Source organism: Cololabis saira, chromosome 14 (genome assembly GCF_033807715.1).
Source record: "Cololabis saira isolate AMF1-May2022 chromosome 14, fColSai1.1, whole genome shotgun sequence".
Taxonomy (NCBI): Eukaryota; Metazoa; Chordata; class Actinopteri; order Beloniformes; family Belonidae; genus Cololabis; species Cololabis saira.
In genome coordinates, this window is record NC_084600.1 from 37,578,503 (window position 1) to 37,604,573 (window position 26,071).

The 26,071-nt window shown below is 39.0% G+C and overlaps 1 protein-coding gene across 1 annotated transcript in view; it reads right to left on the reverse strand.

Moving 5' to 3' along the window:
• The window catches only part of LOC133460071 (polypeptide N-acetylgalactosaminyltransferase 10-like), a 175,248-nt gene that overhangs the window by 95,315 nt on the left and 53,862 nt on the right, over positions 1–26,071 (reverse strand). The window contains exon 4 of the mRNA XM_061740584.1: positions 11,877–12,043. Coding sequence (XP_061596568.1) covers positions 11,877–12,043 — 167 coding nt within the window. The remainder of the gene's footprint in view (positions 1–11,876; positions 12,044–26,071) is intronic.

A 26,071-nucleotide genomic window follows, 5' to 3' on the forward strand; every position in this document is an offset into this window, starting at 1 on the left:
CTGATGAAAACTATAAAACGTGAGTGAGTGAGTGAGTGAGTGAGTGAGTGAGTGAGTGAGTGAGTGAGTGAGTGAGTGAGTGAGTGAGTGAGTGAGTGAGTGAGTGAGTGAGTGAGTGAGTGAGTGAGTGAGTGAGTGAGTGAGTGAGTGAGTGAGTGAGTGAGTGAGTGTACGTATGCACTCAATAACCCTTTTAAAACCCGAATATTGGCAATAACCAGAATTTGCACGGCCATGTAAACACCAATAACCCCTTTGAACATCTTTTAAAACCCGAATATTGGGTCATGTAAACGCCAAACGGAATATCCCCATCAAACGGAACATGAATTTGTTTTCTGCGCATGCTCTGTTTGCAAGGAATCCTGGTCTTTTGAGTCCAGGAAGTTCTTATAAACACGGAGAAACCAAATCACTTCATAAATGTAATGAAGGATATGAACATTTCTGCATTTGTAGACGGTAGAAAGTACGGGGATAGCAAGATTTACAAGAAGGTGAGAGAAAAGTTGCGCAAAGCAGCATTTGTTTTGAATTTGGATACAGGAAGAAGAAGCGGAAATGACGGGAATTGCGTCATCACGTTCTCCGTGCGTCGCTGGTTTGATCAAGATATCCCAAATGATTAATTACCATGTAAACGGAATATTATGAATGTTTCAGTAACCGGAATAATTAGCAATAACCCCAATTTTGACTGCATGTAGAGAGAGAGAGAGTGTGAGTGAGTGAGTGAGTGAGTGAGTGAGTGAGTGAGTGAGTGAGTGAGTGAGTGAGTGAGTGAGTGAGTGAGTGAGTGAGTGAGTGAGTGAGTGAGTGAGTGAGTGAGTGAGTGAGTGAGTGAGTGAGTGAGTGAGTGAGTGAGTGAGTGAGTGAGTGAGTGAGTTAGTTAGTTAGTTAGTTAGTTAGTTAGTTAGTTAGTTAGTTAGTTAGTTAGTTAGTTAGTTAGTTAGTTAGTTAGTTAGTTAGTTAGTTAGTTAGTTAGTTGTCCGTCAGAAAGGCTCTGCCCCCACCAGACCTTAAATCAGATGCCACAGAAACACACACAGACGCAAATTGGGTTTCCACCCAAATGTATTGCAAATTTTTGCAAAAATTGCATTAAAAATCAAAACTCACAACATTTTATTCCCTGTATACCGTAGTCCACTTACTGTTTGGTTCAAGACAGGTGGATTTAAAATATGCAAAAAAAAAAAAAGATGCAATTTTTTAAATGTGACTTAGCTTGGGCTTTGGCCGTTCAGGAGGGGGAAAGTGCAGAACAAAAAATGTAAATAATACTGTAATTGTAACCATAAAAATATTTTACCGATTTCTGAGCAGCCTTCAGAGTTTCAAGTTATCAATATTTTTAACTTTGGTTACAAGTTTTTCTCTTACTTTCACTGTCCGGGGGCTCTAATCAGTTATTTTATTCATCCCACTGTGGCCGTGCCCTTGTACAGTCCAGTCTATCACACGTGGCCAACGGCTAAACGCTAGATCCTTTGCTGTCTACCTGATTCACTAATATGCAGTGATAAAACTAATACATTGCTTAATTGCCCTTAAAAGTATCCAGCTCAAACCTCTCACTGTCATCTCACACCTCTATATCTCTCTCTGAATCTTGTTTCAAGCCTCTTTTGTAATTTCTTTTGAGTAAATTATCTTCTCAAAACCATTTATCGCTTGCATCCTTACCACAACACATTTACATTTTCTTTCAAAGGTACGATAGCTAATGTTATGATTTGGCAATTAACTGGAAATGAGGCAAGTTAAATATTAAAATATAAGTACTAATCAACAAAACAGAAATTGAACTTCTCCCACACTTTTTTATTCTCATTTTAAACTGTCTTGTTCCTCTGACAGTTGTCTAATTAATCCCATAGGGCAGAAGAGGGAACAATCAGGGGATCGACCTCATGTCAGCGACGGGTTTCTGTGGACTGTGCAGTTCAGCCGTCCTGCTAAGAAGCTCATAACTCCCTGGCCAACCCCGACTCACACTGACGGACACGTCTGCAGTCCCATTGTCCCAGGTTAGGACAGACCTCTGCTACGATCCGGTCTGAGATCAATAATATTGACAGGCAAGATGCTGACAAAACAAAGAAAACAGGCCGTCTCCGTTGACTTCCAGATAATGCAGAAAAAGCACTGATGACTGAGAGATCGTTTAAGACCCAGCTAGAGCTGCAGCTATTGATTATCTTAGTAATCGAGTAATCTATTATTCTGACGATCAATCGAGTACTACTACTACTACTACTACTACTACTACTATTGTCATTTAGCAGACGCTTTTATCCAAAGCAACTTGCATCCGAGAGAACAACACAAGCACAAAGTCACATAAGAAGGTCCGGCTGGATCAGTGCTGGTCAGACACAGGTGACACAGGTGCTGCCATGCTAGTGCTAGAATTTTTTATCTGTAATCGGATAAAGCAAAATAAGGACACTTTGCAGTTATTAAAATTTAAGTTAAGCTTACTCTAAAATATACATTAATGCAAAAGTGAAAATGATGATGCATTCAACAAATAGAATTTTTATTTTTCAGACATTTTATTGCCGTAACATTCGAAGTAGAAAACTTTTAGCACACCAGATATGCAGAAAGGTGCGTTGGAAGAGGAAAGCATGCCTTGGAAAAAGTTCTATGACCGAAATTTTGGCCCAATAAATACGAGTACGGTGAGAAGAAGGTGTGCGGGAGTTTTCTTTTTGAAATTGCCATAACATTGAAGATTCAAAAAAATGCCTCTGATAACTGCCTTTTTAAAAGAAAATCTTCTTTTTCTTGTATAAAAAATTAAGTGCATGAGGTGCCACCAGGCAAATCCCATGTAAAGTAGAAAGTAGTGCATTTAGGTTCAAAATGACACTCCTCTGTTTGCAAAAATAGCTAAAAAAAAAAAAAACATATCTGGAGCAGCTTCACATAATGCAAAAGTTAGGCATGTCACAGTATGTAGTATGTAACAATTCTGGAGCCCAGAAAGTTCAACTGCATATATCATTCCAATGAGGTAGAAAGATGGAATGCACCTCAGTATTCAGACATTAAAGAGACAGAATTAGAACGGCTTGACCAAAGTGATCCGGTTAAGATATACTGGGAGGAAGTTTTTTTTTTTTTTTTTCTTTTCAAGCACAGGAAAAGTAAATTTTCCACATTCTCATTAGGAAATTTGGAATCAACAACAAGCAAGACAAGAAAATGAAGCTTGAACATTCCTGGGGTAAAGAAAGCAACAGATCTTAGCGGACCTATACTGTAGCAGCAGGATAATTCCATTCATGGACGGGCGGGTCAGGAAACTGTGAGTCATTGGAATCTTATTCAGATGTGGTAAAAAAAAAATAAAAGAAAGTAAAGGGATTTTAAATGAAAATGCAGACCAGTAAAATGCTGATTGGTCATATTTAAATTCAGGAAATCCTCCAGTGAAATATTTAATTTTCAATACTTCTGAGATTTTCAAACACGTCTCAGAACGACACGAGTAGGAAAAAAGTAAAAAGGTTGCCAAGAAAGTTTAGGAAGTTTACCTAAACTATAAAGACAATGGCAGTTGACAAGAAAAAACAATCATTTGTTTTTGTAACTATTCCCTGTACCGGAGGAAAAAAGGAATGTCAGGTAATAATAAAACACGGGTTCATCATTGTGAACAGTGGCTTTTACATTAAACGCAGCCGTGTCATCCATTTTTAATACACACATTGATTAGTGCAGCTTTGTGGACGTAAACAAAAAACTGTCTTTCATGGTTGCGTTAATAATTTAGCATACTTACAACACAACAAAGCAGATAAGAGCTGATGGCCTTTGAGCTTCTTTTATCATCTGTCTCTGAACTGCTTATTATTCTCAGTTTTTTCTGGCCTCTAGAAGCCTGTATGAATACCGTGCTATAAATTTAAGTAAACACAAAACAAAAATGGGTTCTGTGGTTTGAAAATGTTCATCAGCGGAGTGTTCTTATCTCTCTACTAATCAATAAAAATAAAAGGTCTACCTGTCTTTCTAAGAGGGATTCCTTGCCCTGTGACTGCTGAAGTCTCAGTGGGAGAGCAAGTCCTGCTCTTTGATTAAGGGACAAAGACTGAAACACTGGCAGGATACTTTACAATACCGTGGTGCAACCTCGACTGAATTAAGCTCTCCAAGTGAACAGATGAGTAGTGAGAGCAGAGCTGAGGTCAGTAAAGAGACAACCAGCGGTCACTGAGGCTGAGAAATTACCCAGGGTCTTTTTTTTAATATATATATATATTTTTATCCTGATTTTTTACCCATTTTATCACCCAGTGCTCCTACCTAAGTCAGTCCTGGGCATTGCCATCCTCTACCAACCCCAGGAGGGCCCTGCACTGAGCTCAGGTCTCCTCCTTAACCTGAGGAGTGAGCAGGCCTCATCTTTTCACCAGACAGGGTGGGGTTTCTCTGGCCGGACGTAGCGCGTGGAAGGATCACGTTATTCCGGCCAGATCCCCCTCACCCCATCTGGCGCCCCGGTTGGCCAGAGGGGGCATGTATAGCCCAGGACTGTTGCATGTTTTTGTGAGGGTAGCTCACATTAGCTACCCAAGGGAACATGGGGAGAACATACAAACTCCACACAGAAAGGCCCTTTCGCCCATAGACATATATACATAGACGCCCCATCGAGCTTGAGTCGTACGTCAACGACGCCGCCATATTGGATGAGGCAAGACTGCGCTGTAAACTAATACAAGTAAATGGACTTATTTTCATAAAGCGCCTTTCTACAAAGAAATTTACGCTTTACGTCTCATTTATTCATTCACACACGCACTAATATACTTGGGAAACAGTTAGGCACCAAATATAATATATTTAATTTTCTCAGATGGCAAAAATAAGAACTTTATTGATCCCACATAGGAGTAATTCATGTTATATCAGCTATAGAGAACAACGTAGTGCCGAAAAACATAAACCCCCTCACAAAAAGTAAGAAAAATAGAGAAACACATTTTTTTCATCAGCAAAGCATATTTTACATAAACATATTTAAAATTTTTCAAGTAACAAAATAAGATATTTTAACCATTTTTCAGATTTCAGTTATTTTTTGTCTGAAAAATTGTTCAAATGTTATTTTATTGTCTGGAAAATGGTTCAAATATGTTATTTTGTTATTTGAAAAATTTTACATTTGTTTTGTTGATGAGAAAATATGTTTCTCTATTTTCAGTAGAATACTCGATTACTAAAATATTCGATAGCTGCAGCCCTACTGGTGTATATAAAGTGGAAATGATGCTTCAGAGTTGCCACAACCCTGCACTAGAGATCCTGGGCATCTCTCTCGATACCATCAGGGTAGAGAAGTTGTTGGACGTATCCCAGGCGGAGCCTCCAATGCCCACCGGAGTCCTTGATACTGTAAACGTAGCTGCTGACCCAATTCCCCTTGCCAGCAAACCAATTGCCTGGGCCAGTACAAACGGCTTTAAAACCTACTCCAAGCTCTGCAGATACTCTCAGTAAGGGAGGGCCAGAGTAGGAAGAGAGGTTAAAGAAAAACATGAAACCTGGGAATGAGAGCTTCAATCATGGGAATTTAGTAACATTATCAGCGCAGGAGTAAGGAACGTAAGCTGCCCTCTGTGACCCAGACAGCTGGCAGGACACGCGTCCAGTCTGGATTGGTCAAATACCTGACCACTCCCCTTTTGCTTAACTGGAAAATTGATGACGTGACTGAGCATATACAGGACTGTCTCAGAAAATTTGAATATTTTGATAAAGTTCTTTATTTTCTGTAATGCAATTAAAAAGACAAAAATATAATTCTGGATTCATTACAAATCAACTGAAATATTGCAAGCCTTTTTTTTTATTTTAATATTGCTGTTCCAACATTTACTTTTGAATCCCTTTGTGCATATTTCTTCCAGTTTTTTGGTAGCAATTGACTAAAGAGATGCACTTTTTGCATGAAGACTGGCATGCTTTTGTTATTGTAATCAAAGGCAAAAATACCACAAAGTAGATGTGATTTAAAAATGTGAAAACAAAACCTCACTTGGAGCACATTTCAACAACCAAGATCCAGGATATGTCTCATTTGCTTTTATTCCACTTGAGTTTTACTCAGCACATTTAAAAAAATATTGATGTATGGGAACATACAGGACTGTCTCAGAAAATTAGAATATTAAAGTTCTTTATTTTCTGTAATGCAATTAAAAAGACAAAAATATAATTCTGGATTCATTACAAATCAACTGAAATATTGCAAGCCTTTTATTATTTTAATATTGCTGATTATGGCTTACAGTTTAAGATTAAGATTCCCAGAATATTCAAATTTGTTGAGATAGGATATTTGAGTTTTCTTAAACTGTAAGCCATGATCAGCAATATTAAAATAATACAAGGCTTGCAATATTTCAGTTGATTTGTAATGAATCCAGAATGTATGACATTTTTTTTTTTTTTTTTTTTTTTTTTTTTTAAATGTCATACATTCTGGATTCATTACAAATCAACTGAAATATTGCAAGCCTTTTATTATTTTAATATTGCTGATTATAGTTTACAGTTTAAGATTAAGATTCCCAGAATATTCAAATTTGTTGAGATAGGATATTTGAGTTTTCTTAAACTGTAAGCCATGATCAGCAATATTAAAATAATACAAGGCTTGCAATATTTCAGTTGATTTGTAATGAATCCAGAATGTATGACATTTTTTTTTTTTTTTTTTTTTTTTTTTTTTAAATGTCATACATTCTGGATTCATTACAAATCAACTGAAATATTGCAAGCCTTTTATTATTTTAATATTGCTGATTATGGCTTACAGTTTAAGATTAAGATTCCCAGAATATTCAAATTTGTTGAGATAGGATATTTGAGTTTTCTTAAACTGTAAGCCATGATCAGCAATATTAAAATAATACAAGGCTTGCAATATTTCAGTTGATTTGTAATGAATCCAGAATGTATGACATTTTTGCATTACAGAAAATAAAGGACTTTATCACAATATTCTAATTTTCTGAGACAGTCCTGTAAACTGAAACTTGGTGATTTCCTCTCACATCCACCCTGATAGGAGAAGGATATTTCATTAAAATGCAACCGTTGGCATTTATTTGAATTATCAGAGCCTAAACAGTGGCAGCTGGGGACCATATTCCTAATCTGCTGGGAGCAGTAGGTTACCTCAAAGCGGAAGGGTTCTCTTCACAGTGAAACGCCTTTAAGGGCATGTGCAAAACCAAAGTGTTTCCAGGAGAGGATCTGAGGAAAGCCAAGAAAAGAGGAAAAGAGGAAACCCCCTAGCCCAGTGGAAAAGCCTTGCCGTGACGCAAGATGGCATAAACTTTGCAACCAGGACTCAGACCCATTCTGCTGTTTCCTTTCCCAGTGAATGAAGGTTTTCTTTTTCTTTTTTCCTTTTTCCACTTGTGAGAACCAGAGCAGAAGTGGCCTTACTAGGACATAAAGCAAACACCTCTGTTTGACCCTTACGCTAACATGCATCTGGAGCTGGCAGACCTCCAGTTCTTCTATCGGGATCGCTGCGAGGCAACCGTGCATCTATAGCCCCTTTCACACAGAGATTCCGCAATATTGGTGTAAAGAAGTCCTGCCAATACGCCGCCTTTGTTGGTTCACACAGAACCATACAACGCCGGCATAACGCCGCTCCCGTCTGTAAATTCACACAGCATGCCGGCGTTCCGCAATCAGAGGCGTGACGACAGCGTCAGCGTCTAGTGGCATGCCGGCATGCCGGCTGTGTCATTCACACAGACCCCGTTTCGGCTCTGTGACTACCTCCGCTGCCGGCTTATTGGTGGGGCCACTTGGCCCCCCCATTCCGCCTCCGTGACTTTCACACAGAACAGCGAGGCGGCTTAAAGGCGCAACGTTCCCGCCTCGAACTGGCTGTGTGAAAGGGGCTTATGAATAGCAGGAGCGATGCTGGAGCCTGAGGAGACTCCTGAGGAGGAGCATGAACAGATAAAAGCCGGAGTGAGCAGATGGAGGTTTCTCTTTTCCTGTGCTTTCTTCTGTGCTTTTTGCCTCTTCCTTTTCCCCGACTTTGTCCATTCATAACTGCTTTTTGGTCCAAGTGTTATGGTATTAGGGCTGGGCGATATGGACCAAAAGTCATATCTCGATATTTTCTAGCTGAATGGCGATACTCGATATATATCTATATTTTTTCTGTGCCAGAATTAGGGTTTCCCCCAAAGCATTATAGCATAGCATCTCTGTTAGCTTCATTTATTTCTGAGGCAAACCCTTAAAAAAACAGTCAGTTTTAATACAAAGCCTCGTGCCAAATGTCACACAGGTTCCTTTATTAACAGAGATCTGCACAATATCAAAATGTATAAAACAAATGAAATAAAAATAAACTGCCTGCATATATAGAATAAAAATGCTTCTTGAATAAAATAAAACAAATATCCCTTTCCTGCATAACAATTAAATTAAAATACACTGTGCAATTAATACAATGTAGACAGTAACAGGCAGACTTTTCCACTGAGGTTGACAGTTGTGCAAATGACAAAACATTTGTGCAAATCTCAAATAAAACATTCAAGTCAATTTGTCACAAAATAAGCTATATCAAAATCATAAAAAAAAAAAAAATAATAATAATAATCAATATAAACTATATTGTCTCGTACCATATCGCGTTTGAAAATATATCAATATATATTAAAATCTCGATATATCGCCCAGCCCTATATGGTATGGTAACTTCTCCGAGTGAGGGAACTTGCAGTCTTTTCAGTGTTTTTTTTAGAGCAGCCTTTTTCTCTAGTGAAACTGCATTTTACTTTTTATTAGACACTCTTTCTTTCTTTTTTTAAGGTAAATAAAACATTGGTGGTTACAATTAAAGCTTATTTTTTTTAAGACAAATATAAATCATCAAGTAACTTCTGAGGCAAATCTGAAAAAAAAGCAGCATTAATTACGTGAATGTTCTGAAACATCACTCAGCAGCAGGGTATAATTACACAACAAAGAAACTTGGAACTAATTAGCCTCCTCTGAAAATATAACTCCACTATGAAAAACAGCTCATCCTTTGTCTATCCGCATCGTGCCACTGGTGGGGCACCAAAACAAAACCGTCTATTAATAAAGCAGCATCAGCGTGACTCTGGTCCCACGTGGGAGATTTGTCATCATGACACAAGAGGCAGGGTTTGATCAAATGTGAGCAAGTGGATCTCTGAAGAAAAAAAACCCAACAAACAATAACACAGAACTGAAAGCGGCAATTCCCTCTGGAAGGTCCAATCAAATCGCTCTCCCGCTGTCTTATTTTTCCACACTAAATATAATTTCAGTGCATTATTTCATATTTAAGGAACAGAAGAAGAGAGGACAGGAAATTATGCAACATGAGGTAGACCTCGTGATGGATATCTTGTTCTTGCATCTACTCAGGCCCAGCTGATAACATTGCACTTGCCCTTTGATTTATTATGCAAGGCTTCAAAGCTGTAGCTCAACTCCAGAGTTCAAACTGATTAAGCAGTCTGTGGGAGAAAACAGCCGTGCACAAGGAACTGTGATTCTGCTGTTACACTCACGGAAGCCAGCAGGGTCAAAGAGCACGCTCATCTGCTGTGAGATATTTAGGTGATGATAGGAATTTCAGAAAGACGTAGAAAGCACGTTTGCATTGAAAAATATGAACTTTGGAATTGTGAAAAATAGAAATCTTTCTGGAAAGATGTACATTCAGCTTTGACAAAAGTACTTGGATATGAGATTCCATCAGAGGTGTCAAAAGTATTCACATTCATTACTCAGGTAGAAGTATAGATACTAGAGTTTAAAAATACTCCTGTAGAAGTTGAAGTATCAACTCAAGTTTTTTACTCAAGTAAAAGTATAAAAGTACTGGTTTCAAAACTACTTAAAGTATAAAAGTAAAAGTAATGTAAGGGGGAAAAAAGCAATTAAGGACAAAAGCCATTGAAAATGAATGTATCTTAGTATAATGCAAATATATTAAAGAACCATATATGTGTACTATTGAGCATTAACATGTGTTTCAGAGAGCAGGAGATATGATGACTAGTTGCCTATAAGTATTGTAATGGTGCAAAAAGTCAAACTTCAGAGGCATGTTATCATTTATCCTAACCTTTATTGGAATGTACATCCAAGTTTAGTTGCAGGAATCTGAGGGAACGGATGTAAGAACAAAACTGGACAAGAACATCTGAAACAACCACAACCAAATTCACTCTATCCGGATGGAGCAATTCAACTGGATAGTTTTTTTTTAAAGGCCGAAATGAAATAGAGTAACAAGGCTGTTTTTAAAATGTAAGGAGTAAAAAGTACAGATAATTGCGTGAAAATGTAAGAAGTAAAAGTAAAAAGTCGTCTGAAAAATAATTATTCCGGTGAAGTATAGATAACCAAAATTTCTACTTAAGTAAGGTAACGAAGTATTTGTACTTCGTTACTTGACACCTCTGGATTCCATGTACATGTACTGTCTTATACTTGTGTCACATTACAACGGTAGTGCAGGCAGAGGATCGCTGGTTGGTTAAGACTCTCCTTACAGCTACTAGGAAAACCATTACTAGAAACTGGTATAAACCTGAATCACCTACTCTAAAACAGTGGCTGGATATTACAAAAGAAATATGGCCGATGGAAAGACTGACCCATATCCTGGGTTTGAAGGAAGGGCTATTTGAGAAGAGATGGCAAAAGTGGACATTTTATCTAGAGAAAGCAAAAGGATGCTGACCTTTTTTTTTCCTTTCTCTTTTCTTTTTTTGGATGGATTATTAATGTGCTAACCCACAAGTTTATGTTCATGTTTCTCTACTTTTTATTTGTATTTGTTTGTTTGTTGCACGGTGAATATACAGATAATCTTTGTATTCTGGTAAAAATATGAGGTTGAAATAACCTGAAAATCCAATAAAGACAAAGTGACAAAAAAAAAAGAAAAATATGAACAGGCCCTACGCTATGATGCTAACGAAGCTAAGAGGCACTGTTGGACATTCAGTGTGTTGTCTGGTGATATTAAAAATATCGAATGGATCTTTTAATTTTTATTTATTTATTTTTTTTTAATTTTTATTATTATTTGTTTTATTTTTTATTTATTTTTATTTTTTATTTTTATGCTATTCCCAAAGAAAATTAACGATGATAACCGTGGGGGGAGGGACGGGGAGAGGGAGAAAAAAAAAAAAAAAGGTATGTTCATCTGTTTTGCTCTGTATTGTGGAAACAATCTGCCAATAAAAACATATTAAAAAAAAAATAAAAAATATCGAATGGCTTTTGTTTTTTCACCACTGAACAGTTGCAAATTCCACACAGCAAAGTTTCAAATACACAAAGTCTTGATTTTCAGACCAATAAAATTTCCCCAGGTGTAAAGTTGTTTAAATGCAAAGAAGTGCTTCAAGATTTAGGCCGTCACTCCCAACTTGCGGTACAGCCACCACAATTGTGCAACTGCAGTGTAGTCTAGAGCCATGGGCTAAGAAAATCTTGCAGCTCTGTTTTCCTGAAATATCCAACTGGGCCTGTGACTCACCAGTATGTGCGTGTTTGTTTATGTTTTTTGCTTTCTCAGATCATTTATGAAATGCACACGCAAGAATTTTCAGAAGATATCTAAGCCTCTGCAGAGGCAGACTGAGGCTCATTATTTGTGCAACAGTTAACAATCCCGGCAAAGACGTGACTCAGTGGTTTGTGTGTGTGAGCAGCTGTTTGTGTGAATAAAGACGAAACAACACTTCAATCCCCCTAAGTGCAGCTGCTTTAATGGAAGTGATTAATGTGTATGTGTCCACTGACATAGGTATGTTTTGTGCACGTACCTTTGTCGCTGTAGTCGTCCACCAGGATGATCTCGGCGATGAGCTCTGGGGGAGAGCGGTTGAGAACGCTGTGGACCGTCCTGAGCAGCGACGACCAGCCCTCGTTATGGAATGGGATAATGATGCTGGTGTTTGGTAGCTTTTCTGCATACAGCTTGTTTTTACAGCTAAAAAACAAAAACAGAACAACATAAATGAATAGAACCCAACAAACTTCTAACATTACCGTACATTCATTTCATCCTAGTTCTGGGCTGGTGAGCAGTAGGAATGGGCGATATTTTACCGTGCATGATAAACCGTCAAAAAAATTCCCCACGGTAAGAATTTGTCATCTCGCGGTAAAAACGATAAATTCCCGTTGATGATGTTTTTGTGTAACAAACATGGCGGATCTGAGAGCGAGGAGCTCGTTGTTAAATGAGGCTCCAGCTCCGTTATCTGGAACTGGTTTGGATTTTAAAAAAGTGACGAGGAGCAAACATCATCTATTATATGCAGAGTCTGCAAAAACAGAAGGAAATGGTTGTTACATTTTGATATATCGTTTGACTATTAGGAAAAAAAATTGCAATAGTATCTAATTTGTGGCATGTTCCAACCACAGGTTAATTTGCACATTTTATTTATATTAGATGAAGTCATCACTGATTGGATTTTATTTTCAGTGAACTTTTATTTATTTGTCCTGTTTCTTTATTTATCAAGTTGTATTGTTTTCTACTTTGTGATTTTATAAGCTAAGAAAACTTGTTTTGGGGGCTCCAAAGACTGAATGTGGTGATAGATTTATAGTTAAAAAGGTGGAGTTGAATTGGTATTTTTTTTTTTTTTTAATCGTCATTTTTATCGTTATCAGGATAAATGCCAGAAATTATCGTGATACATTTTTTAGTCCATACCGCCCATCCCTAGTGAGCAGGTAATCTCACACTGCGTCCAAACTTCCCCACATCACATAAACTCAGCAAAAGCACGACTGATGAAGGCACATGAAGGATGATGCTCACTGGACACATTCCACATCTCATAGCTGTGTTTTGTACAGAGGACAGCAGTGTGGAGGAAGAGTAGTGAAGGAAGCGCTGCTGTGAGTATTGGATTGGTTCTTTAACGTCCCCTTGAGGCACTTTGGTTCACAACAGTGATCATAACAAATGGACAATCACATAAAACACTAAAAAAGGTACATAAAAACACATACACAGCATAATTATTATTAATCTCAGATACTGTATGTCCGAATGAAATGAATTCATAAACAATATTAAAATTTGACCTACAGCTTCTTCAGAAAGTCCACAGCTGATATACAGTAGCAAATTACATCAAATGTGTCTGTCAGACTGGACTTGCTGAAGGAAAATATACCTGGTATACCTAATATAAAATATTCACCGTGGCTGGTGAATGTATATCCCCAAGTGCAAGGGGAGTGGATGATTTATCCGGAAAAGAAATTGACTTTTCCCTTTGAATGGCTCTGATCTCACACATCTTGCTCAATAACTGAGATTAGCTCAGATGAAGATGAACATTTTTCAGACCAAGGTTTTGTTTCTCTCTCTAAAGTTACCAAATGAGCAGATCAAAACTGCAACAGTTAAAATGGATTCAATGTAAAAAGCCTAAAATATCAAAAGAATTCAATATCTAACCCGTTTGAGTGGCCTTTTTTTTACAGATGGAGTCAACGCTAGCACATACACCTGGCTCCTTCTATGGATATTTTTAAATTTAATCTTCAAACTCATTTTTACTCACTAGCTTTTAACTTTGCCATGATTGTTGTATTTCATTTATGTGTTTTACATTTTACATTGTCCTGTTTTTATTTTTTTCTTTCACTTGTCCAGCACTTTGGTCAGCTGTTAGTGTTTATAAAGTGCTTTATAAATAAACTTGAACTAGCATCAAAAGTCAACGCTAGCATCAAAAGTCAATTTGTCGTTCAAGTCCTAAGTTAGTTGTACTTACTTTCAATCTACACATCTGTACCCATTACTGGAAGTCGGTTCAGTGGTGATGGATTTAAAATGTAAATCTAGACTTTTTTTTATCTTGGAAACATTGAGCTGCAAATGCTGTTACACCACGTAATAACACTGAGCAGAAAAGGGCCATGGCCTGTTCACGGTCCTGACAATAACAGTCTGTCTGTCATGGTTTGGGCTTTATTTTCATCCCTGTTTTATTTTGAAAGTCTGTGTCCTTGTGTTTAGTTACAAATTGGACTATCCTTGTTCCCATCTGCCCTGATTGTTTGCATCTGTGTCTTGTCAGTCTTGTGAGTATGTCTTGTCTTTCCCTTTCCCCCCTGCTTGTCTGTACCATAGATATATATACGTAGACGCCTCATAGACTGATGCTGCCTATTGGAACTGACGTTCAGCGCGGCCGCCATCTTGGATGGGTCTCCATTGCACCCCCAGTACATTTATTTCTACTGAAAAAGGTTTTATCCCCGACTACAATCATCCATAACTCCCCGAATTTTTACCCGATTTTCACACGGTTTGGTTTGTTACAAACGGCAGAGATTTAGTTATGATACAGGACGCTGTCACACATTAAAAATACGTACTTTTATGCTGAAAGACTTTGTATTATGCTCTTTAACAAAGACATATGGTATGGCATATTGATAAATGTATAAATTAATTAATTTTATATTTTAATAAAGAAACAAGTTTGATTGTTCATTTGAATTTATTTGAAGGGGAGAGGGGTGTGCTGTATTTATTTTCTTTCTTTCTTTCTCTCTTTCTTTCTTTCTAATATTATTTATTTATTTTTATTTAATTATTGTTTTGAAAAGTTAAAAAAGGGCAAAATATTAATATTTCTATTGTTATTGTAAATCTTTTTTTTTTCTCTTATTGCCCTCAATAAATATATTTATAAAAATAAATCCAGGTCATTCCAGGGTCTTATACTACCCTGTTAGGTTTGCAACTGGGGCTGGGGAGCTAAAACCCTTGAAAAAGAACCGTTTTGCAGCTTCTTGCGTGTGCTGGCTGTAACTGTAACTCTGTAACTCCAGTGTAGTTAATTTTGCCTGGAGTGAGGAGACCCATCCAATATGGAGGCGACGCTGGATTACGTTCCAGCATGTCATGAGGCGTCTACGTATATATGTCTATGGTCCGTACTGTTTGGTTCCTGTAGTTTTCCAGCTTTCTTGCCTTGGGTTCTTTATGTTTAGCTTTCGTGTGTGGGTTTCTGGGTTTTTTGGGGTTGTCCTGAGTGTACTTCCTTTAGGTTATACTGCTGGTAACCCTGCCTGGCAACACTTTTTGTTTAAATAAATTAATTTTCAACTTAACTGCCGCCTCCTCTCCTACATTTGGGTCCTGATTCCACTTTACAATTTACCAAACCGTGACAATTTGATTCAGTCTTGATTCAGATTTGCTCCAACAGTCGTTCATGTAGAGCACAAATGACAGTGGAGACGTAACCATGAGTGCTCTCTAGACAGACTTATCAAGGGTCGATACACACCAGAGGATTTTAAGCCCAATTTAGCCCCAACAACAATTATGATGGGTGTGGCCCTATTTAACCGTGTTGCAATTGTGTATATGTCCAACTAATTATCAGTTTTGTGGTATCTGTAAGATTATGTTCCAACACCTGAGTTGACAGGGAAGGGTCACCACACCCAATGACGTGTTATAAAGCTCACAATCACAGCAGCAAACAGATCACTAACATCCCTCACACAGCTCAAAGCTGACATGGAGTCAATGCACAAGCTTGGAATTTGTAAAAGTGGGTGATTATCAGAAGTTAGTTGCACTGTTTCAACCTTTTTCTGTGGTGAACATGACATACTTTTTATTTTCAATTTTTGCTTGGGGAATAAGGGGAATAACTAGTTTAAAAAAAATTATTTCTGGCTCTGTATTAATTTCTAATGAATGCAAGTTGTTTTTAATTAGGGTTAAGTCAATTATTTATTAGTTAGCTTATACTACACTGGCAGCATAAAAAATGAGAAGCCATTTAAAAGGCAATTAAGGATAAATAATTATTTAAAAAATATCTGTTTGCTGAAATTTCTGACAGACAGCTCCAGGCGTACATTGGAAACACCAGCCACTACATTTTTCAGATTTAATATTTTTGAGAATAAAGGCAATGCTCATTTTCCCACACTTAGTGTGTAATTATAGTTAGAAAAACACAGGCTTTTAATGCTATTCATATTTTAAGGATTGTTTCTTTTTTTTTGACAATTAATTTCATTTCCATGCTTTTCTCTGTAAAGCGCTTTGGTTTCTTTGTTGTGCCACATAAATAAAGCCGACTTGAGATTGAATTTGTTTCTGTGTCAAGTCAATTATTTGGGGGAATTTAAACGGTAATGGACAGAGAAGAAAATCTTCCCCCGTTGTTGTCCTGTTCTGCACCGGTCCACCTCCAACAACTTGTTGCTACTTTTGTTTTTTTTCCACTTAATGAAGCACATCTCCTGCAGCCTTGCCCCTCAATACAATCCCTTTCTCTTATTTTGTTCCTCTCCTGTAAACTCTCAGAGAGCAAGAGGGGAATCTGCAGGGACCAATTATTTTAGAGACTCTCGGGTCCGTCTGGTGCTCTGTGTGCCGCCGTCATATCATTCAGTTGCTGAATGAGATGGAGATGAATGAATGAATAAATAAATAGATGCTGCTGGAAGTAAGGCATCACACAACTGAGACTCCTGTCAGTCTCCCGTCACTTTGACAACTCAAATAAATCCAACAGCTTCCCCCCAAACATTCAGCACCAGCTTCCTTGTCGTGTGAGGACTAATGTTAAATATAGATGTGTTTCATTTTTGGGAGTCAAATTATGGAATCAACTTAGTGATGAAGTGAAACTGTGTAAATCTCTGTTGAATTTAAAAAAAAATATTGAAAAGTAAAATAATTAAGGATTACAATGCTAAATGATTGGAGTATAATTTGGTTAAGCAGAACAATTTAAAGGGAAATTTCTCTTTTTGTTTCTTTTCATATTGCAGATAATCTGGGTTTTCTGTTGGAAAGTACAGGGTAGGCAAATATAAGCTTTGGCTTCAGCCTATTCCTTTTTCGGTTACAGAGTTTATTATTATTTTTTGTGTGAAACTGATGAGTGTAAACTTGTATGAAAGTGTTTTGTCATTTACACACACACACAGTTTGAATTGCAAATAATGTAATGTAACCGAAATAAACAATTCATTCATTCATTCATTCATTCATTCATTCATTCATTCATTCATTCATTCATTCATTCCTTGGGCCTGACACCTACAGTATCTTCTCTTGAGATTTCAGTCTTAAATTGAACAGCCCTTCTATTGAGCTATATTTTTATTCAACATCCAAGACAGGCTTAATGTAAACAATTCCACAGTGGATATAAATAAGTCTCATTTGAGACCACTCTGCCAATTCCACCATGTCAAAGGTGCACGGATGAGCAAATGTTTTCCAACCCCAGATTAAAAACGACCACAAGGACCAGCAGCACAGGCAGTAACAGAGATCTAATCAGTGCTTTTGTTAGCAGGCGGTCAGCGGTATCCAAACCACTGAAGCATTAAGACCACAATGATGAGCAGGAGATATTGCATTTGTCATAAAATGTGCAGATGCATGGCACACTGAACTGAGGCTCTATAAAAATCAGAAGGCTTGAGCGCTTGTAAAATTTATCACCGTAATCAATCAATAGTAGAAAAGCGACTTCCTTCTTGTTTTTTCTTCTTCTGTCCTATTGGTTTACCATCGGGTGTTGATTTTTCTGAGTGACCCCTGTCGTTATGGGCTGCCCTTCAACTCCAGCCCATCACTTACAGATGTTTGCTTTGATAGACAGAGGACTCAGAAGATTCTACAACTCACAGACCACCACCGAACGAAGTAAAGGCTGTTAGACACAACAAATGTCCCAATATTAAAATATTATTTACTTTTGAATCCCTTTGTGCATATTTCTTCCAGTTTTTTGGTAGTAATTGACTAAAGAGATGCACTTTTTGCTTTTGTTATTGTAATCAAAGACAAAAATACCACAAAGTAGCTGTGATTTAAAAATGTGACCTCACTTGGAGCACATTTCAACGACTAAGATCCAGGATACGTCTCATTTGCTTTTATTCCACTTGAGTTTTACTCAGTACATTTAAAAAAATATTGATGTATGGGAACATACAGGACTGTCTCATAAAATTAGAATATTGTGATAAAGTTCTTTATTTTCTGTAATGCAATTAAAAAAACAAAAATGTCATACATTCTGGATTCATTACAAATCAACTGAAATATTGCAAGCCTTTTATTATTTTAATATTGCTGATTATGGCTTACAGTTTAAGATTAAGATTCCCAGAATATTCGAATTTTTTGAGATAGGATATTTGAGTTTTCTTAAACTGTAAGCCATGACCAGCAATATTAAAATAATAAAATGCTTGCAATATTTCAGTTGATTTGTAATGAATCCAGAATGTATGACATTTTTGCATTACAGAAAATAAAGGACTTTACAATATTCTAATTTTCGGAGACAGTTCTGTATATCGCTATCTCAATCTAGAGGTTTATTTTTTATTTTGGAACATTTTGGGATTCTTTAAAGCCGATATGAACATACGTGAACATTTTCTGCAGAATATTAGTGTGAAAGCAGAGTGAATGAGAATAAATACATGCGAGTATATCTGAGAATGACAACAAAGAAACCTTCTCTCAAAAAGAAAAAGCTCTTTATTAAAGTTATTTATTTTTTATGTATTTATTTAAATACCTACACTGACAAATGTCCAAGGTTCAATTTGAAACCCATTAACAACTGAAGTATGAGAATGCTAAAAGAAGTGTCCGTAATGTATTTTTTGACCCAGGTGTGCTACTACGATGCCATACTGGGGGACAAGGCATCGGGGGTGTAACAAGGAAAACATGTTTGAGAGCAAATGATTTAAAAGGTCACAGAATGTGGGAAAACTCTGAGGAGATAAAAAATGGGAACATTAAAAAGTACTGGGCAGACCTTGAGGAACTGTTTGAAACTGCCTTCTAGACAAAAGTGATGGCAGGGTCACAAAAAAAGCCCCTCGTTGCCGTGGAGGAAAAGCGCTGGAGGCTGATCTGCCGCAAATAGGGTCAACAGGTTCAAAGATGTTTAGCGAATGATATTCCTAATGTTGCTGGAGTGCTGAGACTGGGTATTGTGTTCTTTTAAATGAGTCAGAGGAGCGCTGGAAGTGACCCAGCAGTCTCACAGGTCCATATGGCTCATGTTACTGCAGCATCTGTGTTTCAATGCAGCATTCTGTCACAAAGAGAACTGTGTTTACTGTATCCCATAATCAAACATATCAATGCACTTAATACAGAAACGATCACGGCGCTAATGAGCGAGCCTGTTGGTGATTACCGGAACGCTCAATGGTACAGTATGTATGCACTTATTCTCAAATAAAAGCTTGTAGTTTTGGTGGACAACTTCTCCAGCTTTTAGCACTTGTCCTTTTAATACCGATGATGAGCCATTACTATCGAGAAGTGAATCAGTTGCCATTTTTTTTTTATTATATCTTTGTCATATGCATATTGTTTGAAAATGACAATCAGTGTTGGGACTAGCGCGTTATTTAGTAACGCGTTACAGTAACGCCGTTAGTTTTGCGGTAACCAATACTCTAATGCATTACTTTTTAAATTCAGTAACGCAGTTACCGTTACCAAACGGTGCGTTACTCCGTTATTTCTGGCTACAGTGAAGCCTTTTTTCCCCGCACGCGGAGACCAGAGGAAACGTAGTGTGTGAGCTTTCAAAAACATGACGGTCATGAGCCAAGAGAAGGCGAGTTTCGCAACGTGGAGATATTGTCATTACAGTAATCCCTGGTTTTTCGCAGCGGTTACGTTCCAAAAAGAACCCGTGATAAGTGAAATTCTTTTTACAATTATTATAGAAGGCTTCAAATTGCGGAGATCAGCACCGCCTCGCACGTATTCCAATGTTCTTCTGAGCCGCTGCCTCCCGACCCTGTAGCGTCTTTTTCTCCTAAAGCCGCGGTGCAGGTGTGTTTTTTTCGATAGAAGAAAATAGTTATGGGTCATTTTGTCGCTGTTTTTTCTTCTGGGCAAAAAGATTCTTATAAACCGACATGCTACCATTGGTTATATTTGAGACTGTAATGAACGATTCATCAAAGAGTCCTGTTCTTGAGCTGCTGCTGAAGTTCATTGGTCGTTCTCAGCTTGTTGCTAAGCAACCAACGTTATTGATACAGGAAGTGAAGAAGCGGGGAGACTGTTTAGCCAATCAGAATGCAGAACACAAGGCACAATGCAAATCCATACAGTACCTGCTGAAATGAAGGCTAGAGGGGATTAATGGGAGCATTTAAAAAAATGTTTTTATTTAAAGTAACTCAATAGTTCCTTTTCATAGTAACACATTACTTTTTGGTCCAAGTAACTGAGTAGGGGTGTAACAATATATCGTGCCACGAAATTTCGCGATACAAAAACGTCACAATATATATTGGGTTATTAATATTAATCTATTGTGTTGACTAGAAACGCGCATCTCGACCGCGACCGCATCTCGACCCGCGGACCAAAATCTTACTCCGCTCAGAAGAAACTAGTCCCATTTTGAGCTCTGAACCTTTACTAATGTAAGGCTGGTTAAGCCTTACCTTATTAAATTAAACCTTACTTGGGTGGTGAGTAGGATAAACACGCGGGCAACTTCTGCTGAGTTCCAGTGTACTTTAATGTCCCTCAACAGTGTAGGATTTTAGAACATCAACACAGCACCTAGTGCCGTACTGTGGCGTATCACTCCGCCCAATCTAAAACAGACTAATCACTACAGATAAACTGACTAGTGTCATTATAGTCCCTGATTTATATCAGAATATAAAGAATATATTTATAAAATAATGAACCCTGAATTACCAAAATAACCTTCTTAACAAAAATAAATCTCCTCTTACACTTATAAGGTGAGCATGAATCAATCTTTTTCATGATGTAAAATTGTATGTATTTATTTACTTTTATTTATTTAATTTTAGTTGTTAAATTAGAAAGAAAAAAGTCAAATAATACATGAGAGAAACTATTCAGTTTGTGGCAAAATATTTTTACTTGAAACTGAATGAATGTATGAAACTGAAGATGCATAATGCAAACCTGACATTTACTTTTAGTTCAGTTTGTAGAAAATGATTGGCCTGGCTTTCTCTTTAAAACTTAAACAAACTGTAACAATAGGGCAAATGCACAGCATTGTTTTGTATTTTGTGTCTTTCAAATAAAAGACCATTGTTTCCAGTCATATGTTCCTCATTCAAGGTTGTTAAAAAAATACTGCTATAATATCGTATCGTTATCGTGACCTCAATATCGTGTATCGTACCGTATCGTGAGATTAGTGTATCGTTACACCCCTATAACTGAGTTACTTTTTTTAATGAAGTAACTAGTAACGGTAACTAGTTACTATTTTTCAGTAACTAGCACAACACTGATGACAATCATCACTGGGTGTAAACAATAGTATTAGTGCAGCATCTCTGTGATGCTTTTTTTACCAGTGTTAGTATTTTTACGGCACTCGACTCGGCTCCAGCCTGCACTTTGTTAGCATGCTGATGTACAGGACTACCATTTTTCTTCCTGACACTCTAATTTCTCCTTGGCAATGCCAGGACAAGGTTAGAGATTGGATAAATTCCATTTTTCTTTCCGTTTGTGTTATGATTCTGCCCATGGGTAGCAAATGTAAATGGTTTGCACTTATACGGCTTCTTTTCATTTTACCCTATGGTGGGGAGGGCTCTTCAAAATTTCATTGCCCATTCACACATGGCAGGAACATACTTAAAGTGCTTTTATGATGTGTGTGCGTGTGTGTATGTGTGTGTGTGTGTGTGTGTGTGTGAAGGGTAGAAGAATTAGTACTTCCTTTATTTTCAGTGACAGGAGGCCTTGTGTCCACCGTCGCCTAGACAAAGCAGGCAGCGCTGGGTGGATCATGTTCAATTTCTCCAGGGCATTTAACACAATTTGCCTCATTACCATGTAAGAAACTGCAGAACCCACAGATGGATGCCTCCAGTCTCCTGGATTATGGACACTTGACTTGTTTGAGACTAACGATTTGAGTCCTGTCCTCTCTAAAAATACTCAGATGAGGGAAGTTTAGAGCAAGATGTTGAATATCTTCTAAGTCTGTGGTGGAGAGTGTTTCCTTCTGCAATCATTTGTTTGGGAGAGCAAAACCTTCAAAACCAGAGACTTATGGGGAAAAACAAAAAAAGCTTAAACTGATATCGAAGGCTGGCTCTGCTCTGGAGCATGTAGATGTGATTGTGCAAAGAAGAATATGTCACGAAAAGAAAAGCTAATGCACAACCCTGAGCATCCTTTTCATTCAATCACTGAGTTTCTTCAGATCTGCAACGACACAGACTGCTGCCCACAGCAGTAACATACAACAATGACTCTTTATACAGACTTGACTACTGACAATTACAGCGATACATAATTTCCCTCCACGGATTACTGAATTGAACATAACTGAATTAAACTGAAAGTGCAAGGTTTTCCTTTCTGTGCCTGAAGCCGACAGAACAGACAAAGTCTTGCCCAGGAAGTAATTGTGGTTTGTTGTTAAAGTTTCTACATATAAGGGAAAATACATGTTATCAAGTGATCTGAAAGGGAAAAAAAAACGTCCTATCCATAGGTGTGGCGTTGCATCACATCAAAGCTCTGCACACAGACACCGTCAAGTAATTACTGCCTTTGCCGGTTCATGAGCACTCGTAAACGCGTGGTCTTAAGGGATGAAGCGATATTTCAGCTGCATTTTCTGACTCCTGCTGTTTGAAGACACAAGCAGGGAAGAAAAATTAGAAAAATGCACGGGCGGGCGCGGCGGCGGGGTGGCACCATTCCCAGGTGTCTATGTCTTATGTTGTCAGTATGAATGGGAGGATGTTGGACCGTTTCCCCCTCTGTCTGGGGGCTCCGGCGGCGCCAGGGGTGCCCGTGGAGGTACGGTGGGGCCCTGGCCCGGCTCGGAGGGCCGGCCCCCGTCGGATGGCCGGTGGGGGGACGCGGGTGTCTTATCAGGGCCGGCTTTGCTGGTCCTGCTTCCTGGCTTCGGCCTCCGCTCCCCCTCCTTCCCCCCCTACACGATTCATACGCACATAGGCGAAGGGCGGGGGGTCCGGGTCGTGGGGGGCTATGTCCCGCGTGGCCCGGCACTCCCCGCCTCACGGTTTTAAGAGCAAAATAGACACTGCACATTCAACACTTAATAAATACATTTGACAAGGACACGTAGTTCGGGAGGGGGGGGGGGTCGGTGTCAATCGATACTTGGCCCTCCCCCTCCCTGTTTTTATGGCATTAATCACATGCACTCAACACCAGGGGCGGGAGGGGGTCCCACATCACCCGCGTTCCCTCGCCGGCCTGGGATAGGTGGGTCGGGACACCTGGGCCTGGCGGGTCTCGCCGTGCAGCCTGGGGTGCCTTCTGGCGGTTCTGGACCCCCCCGGGGAGGGGGAAACGGTGCGTGATTGTGTGTCTGTGTCGGTGAGAATGCGGTATGGAAGGGTCCTGCCATGGAGGATTTGGGCCTCCATTGGCAGGACATCAAAACTTAATAATTTATCAATATTATATTATACAAAGTGCTGTCCGCGGAAGTTTGCCAACCTCCTTAGGCAGTTTCATGAAGGGATGACGTCACGTGTGACTATCGGTGGCCAGGAATCGGAACCATTCAAGGTATGCACTGGTGTGCACCAAGGATGTGTCCTCGCTCCAGTCCTTTTTAATGTCTTTCTCCTGTGTGTGACACTCTTGCTCCATGAGAAGATTCAGAGGGACAGTGGAGTAACTGTGGACTTCCGACTCGATGGTAACCTGTTTAACATCAGAAGGCTTCAAGCAGTCACAAAACTTACATCTGAGCAAGTCATTGAACTGCAATACGCAGATGACTGTGCAGTTGTGGCCCATACACCGGAGGCACTGCAGGCTACCCTTGCAGCCGCAGCAAGTGCCTATGCGAGGCTGGGCCTCTCTGTCAACGTGGCGAAGACCGAGGTTATATGCCAGTGGGCATCCATTCCTCCATCCCATCCCCCAACCTTTACCATCTCCAATATGCCACTTGCAACAGTGGAATCATTTAAATACTTGGGCAGCTTTCTCTCTGACGACTGCAGCATCGACAGAGAGATCCAAAACCGGATCAAACAGGCCTCATCTTCCTTTGGCAGACTCAGGAGAAGGGTGTTCCTGAACAAGGACCTTAAACTCCATACTAAGGTAGCAGTTTATCTGGCTGTTGTCTTGACAACCCTGCTCTACACCTGTGAAGCGTGGACCCTGTATAGCCGCCACCTCAGGATGCTTGAGGCTTTCCACATCAGGTGCTTACAATGCATCCTTGGGATATCCTGGAAGGACAGAGTCCCCCACACCGAGATACTCTGCAAGACCAACTGCATCAGTGTGGAGGCTACAGTCACGCAGCACCAACTCCGCTGGCTAGGCCACATCATACGAATGCCAGAAGAGCGCCTTCCACGTAAGGTGCTCTATGGCCAGCTCCATCATGGACGTCGTTTGGCAGGAGGCCCAAAAAAGCGATACAAAGACCAGTTAAAGACTGCCATAAAGAAGTGCGGCCTGAACCCGACCCAGCTGGAGGACACTGCCGCTCAACGCTCCATCTGGCGGCAGCTCCTCCATCAAGGAGTGCATAAGCTTGAGGAGGACATAGGTGATCGACGGACCAAGAAGCGCCAGAGAAGACATGAAGCCAGACCCACAACCACACCCCCAGTCAGTGCTCACGTCTGTCCAGTCTGTGGCAGAACGTGTAAAGCACAGATTGGACTACGCAGTCACATGAGGACTCACAAATAATAGAGAAGGACCGTCATCATCGGACACGATGGACAACCTCAAAAAAAAAAAAAAAAAAAATGTGTATATATATGTATATATATTAAATATAGTAATAATGCACATATATATACTTTTGGTTTCTACCGTCATGGTATCAATCATTAATATCTGTGCAGACAAGGGAAAAAAAAAAATAAATAAAAATGGATTAGCTTTATTGAAAATGTTATTGTATTAAAACACACTATATGAGAGTACAGACAGCAGGAGAGAACCGGCTGACAGTAGATAGTTGCATACAGTTAGTTTTTCTTTCATTCTATGACTATTTCATTTTTGTTAGTTTTTTCCAGACAAAAACTTTTTTTTTTTTTTTTTTTTAAAGGAGCATGAGGCAGCATTTATGAAAAAAATTCGTATACGTTTTAAGTTTTCTAGTAATAATGTCAGATGAAGCGTTCCAAATCAAAAAGAATGAGCCCTCTAGTGTATCTCTCCGTTGCCTTGAACAGGCTGTGTGCTGCAAAATGTGCTGCAATTCTGGGCCCGAATTTCGGTGTATCCAAACTTCTGTTTGGGTAGACATGGATTCTTCCACAGCCTGCAAACGACCCAGCGCCACTCAATGCCCACTAAAAAGTGCTACCAAGAAGAAAACGAAGCCTTTATCAGAGACAAGTCGCGAGTCAAAAAGAAATTACCAGCAAAAACGGGCAGGCACACGAGTAAACATTGGATACGCGTTTGAGTCATGGAGGCAGCTTCAACTTGAATTGGGACTGAAAACAGATGCTGACATGGCTCATTTCCTACTGACCAGGTAAGATAACATTGTAAGTCATATTTAGAGCTTGATTTGAAAATCACATGAGATTACCAAGGAGTTGGAGTGGCCTAACATGCTAAATAGCGTTAGCCGCAACGAAGTAAGGAGTCGCTCCCGTGCCGGCTTCGCTGTTGACTGCGGGAACCCCGACGGCCGTTGTGGCGCTAATGAGTCTCATTTCTTATTCTTGCCTCATGCTCCTTTAAATACTAGTTTATTGTAAATATCCATATAAAATTCTATTATACATTGCCATTCTTTTCAAAAATACTGTTATAATTGTTTTTATAATATATAATAATATATCTGCTTAATGTTTTAGTTAATGTCCCTGAGTGGCCTGCCAAGTATTAGTGATGTGGAGAATACCCAGGCATGTTATCCAGCAAGGCGGTTATTCTCTTTTAATACTCCACCTTATGAACAACAAACACCCAGGA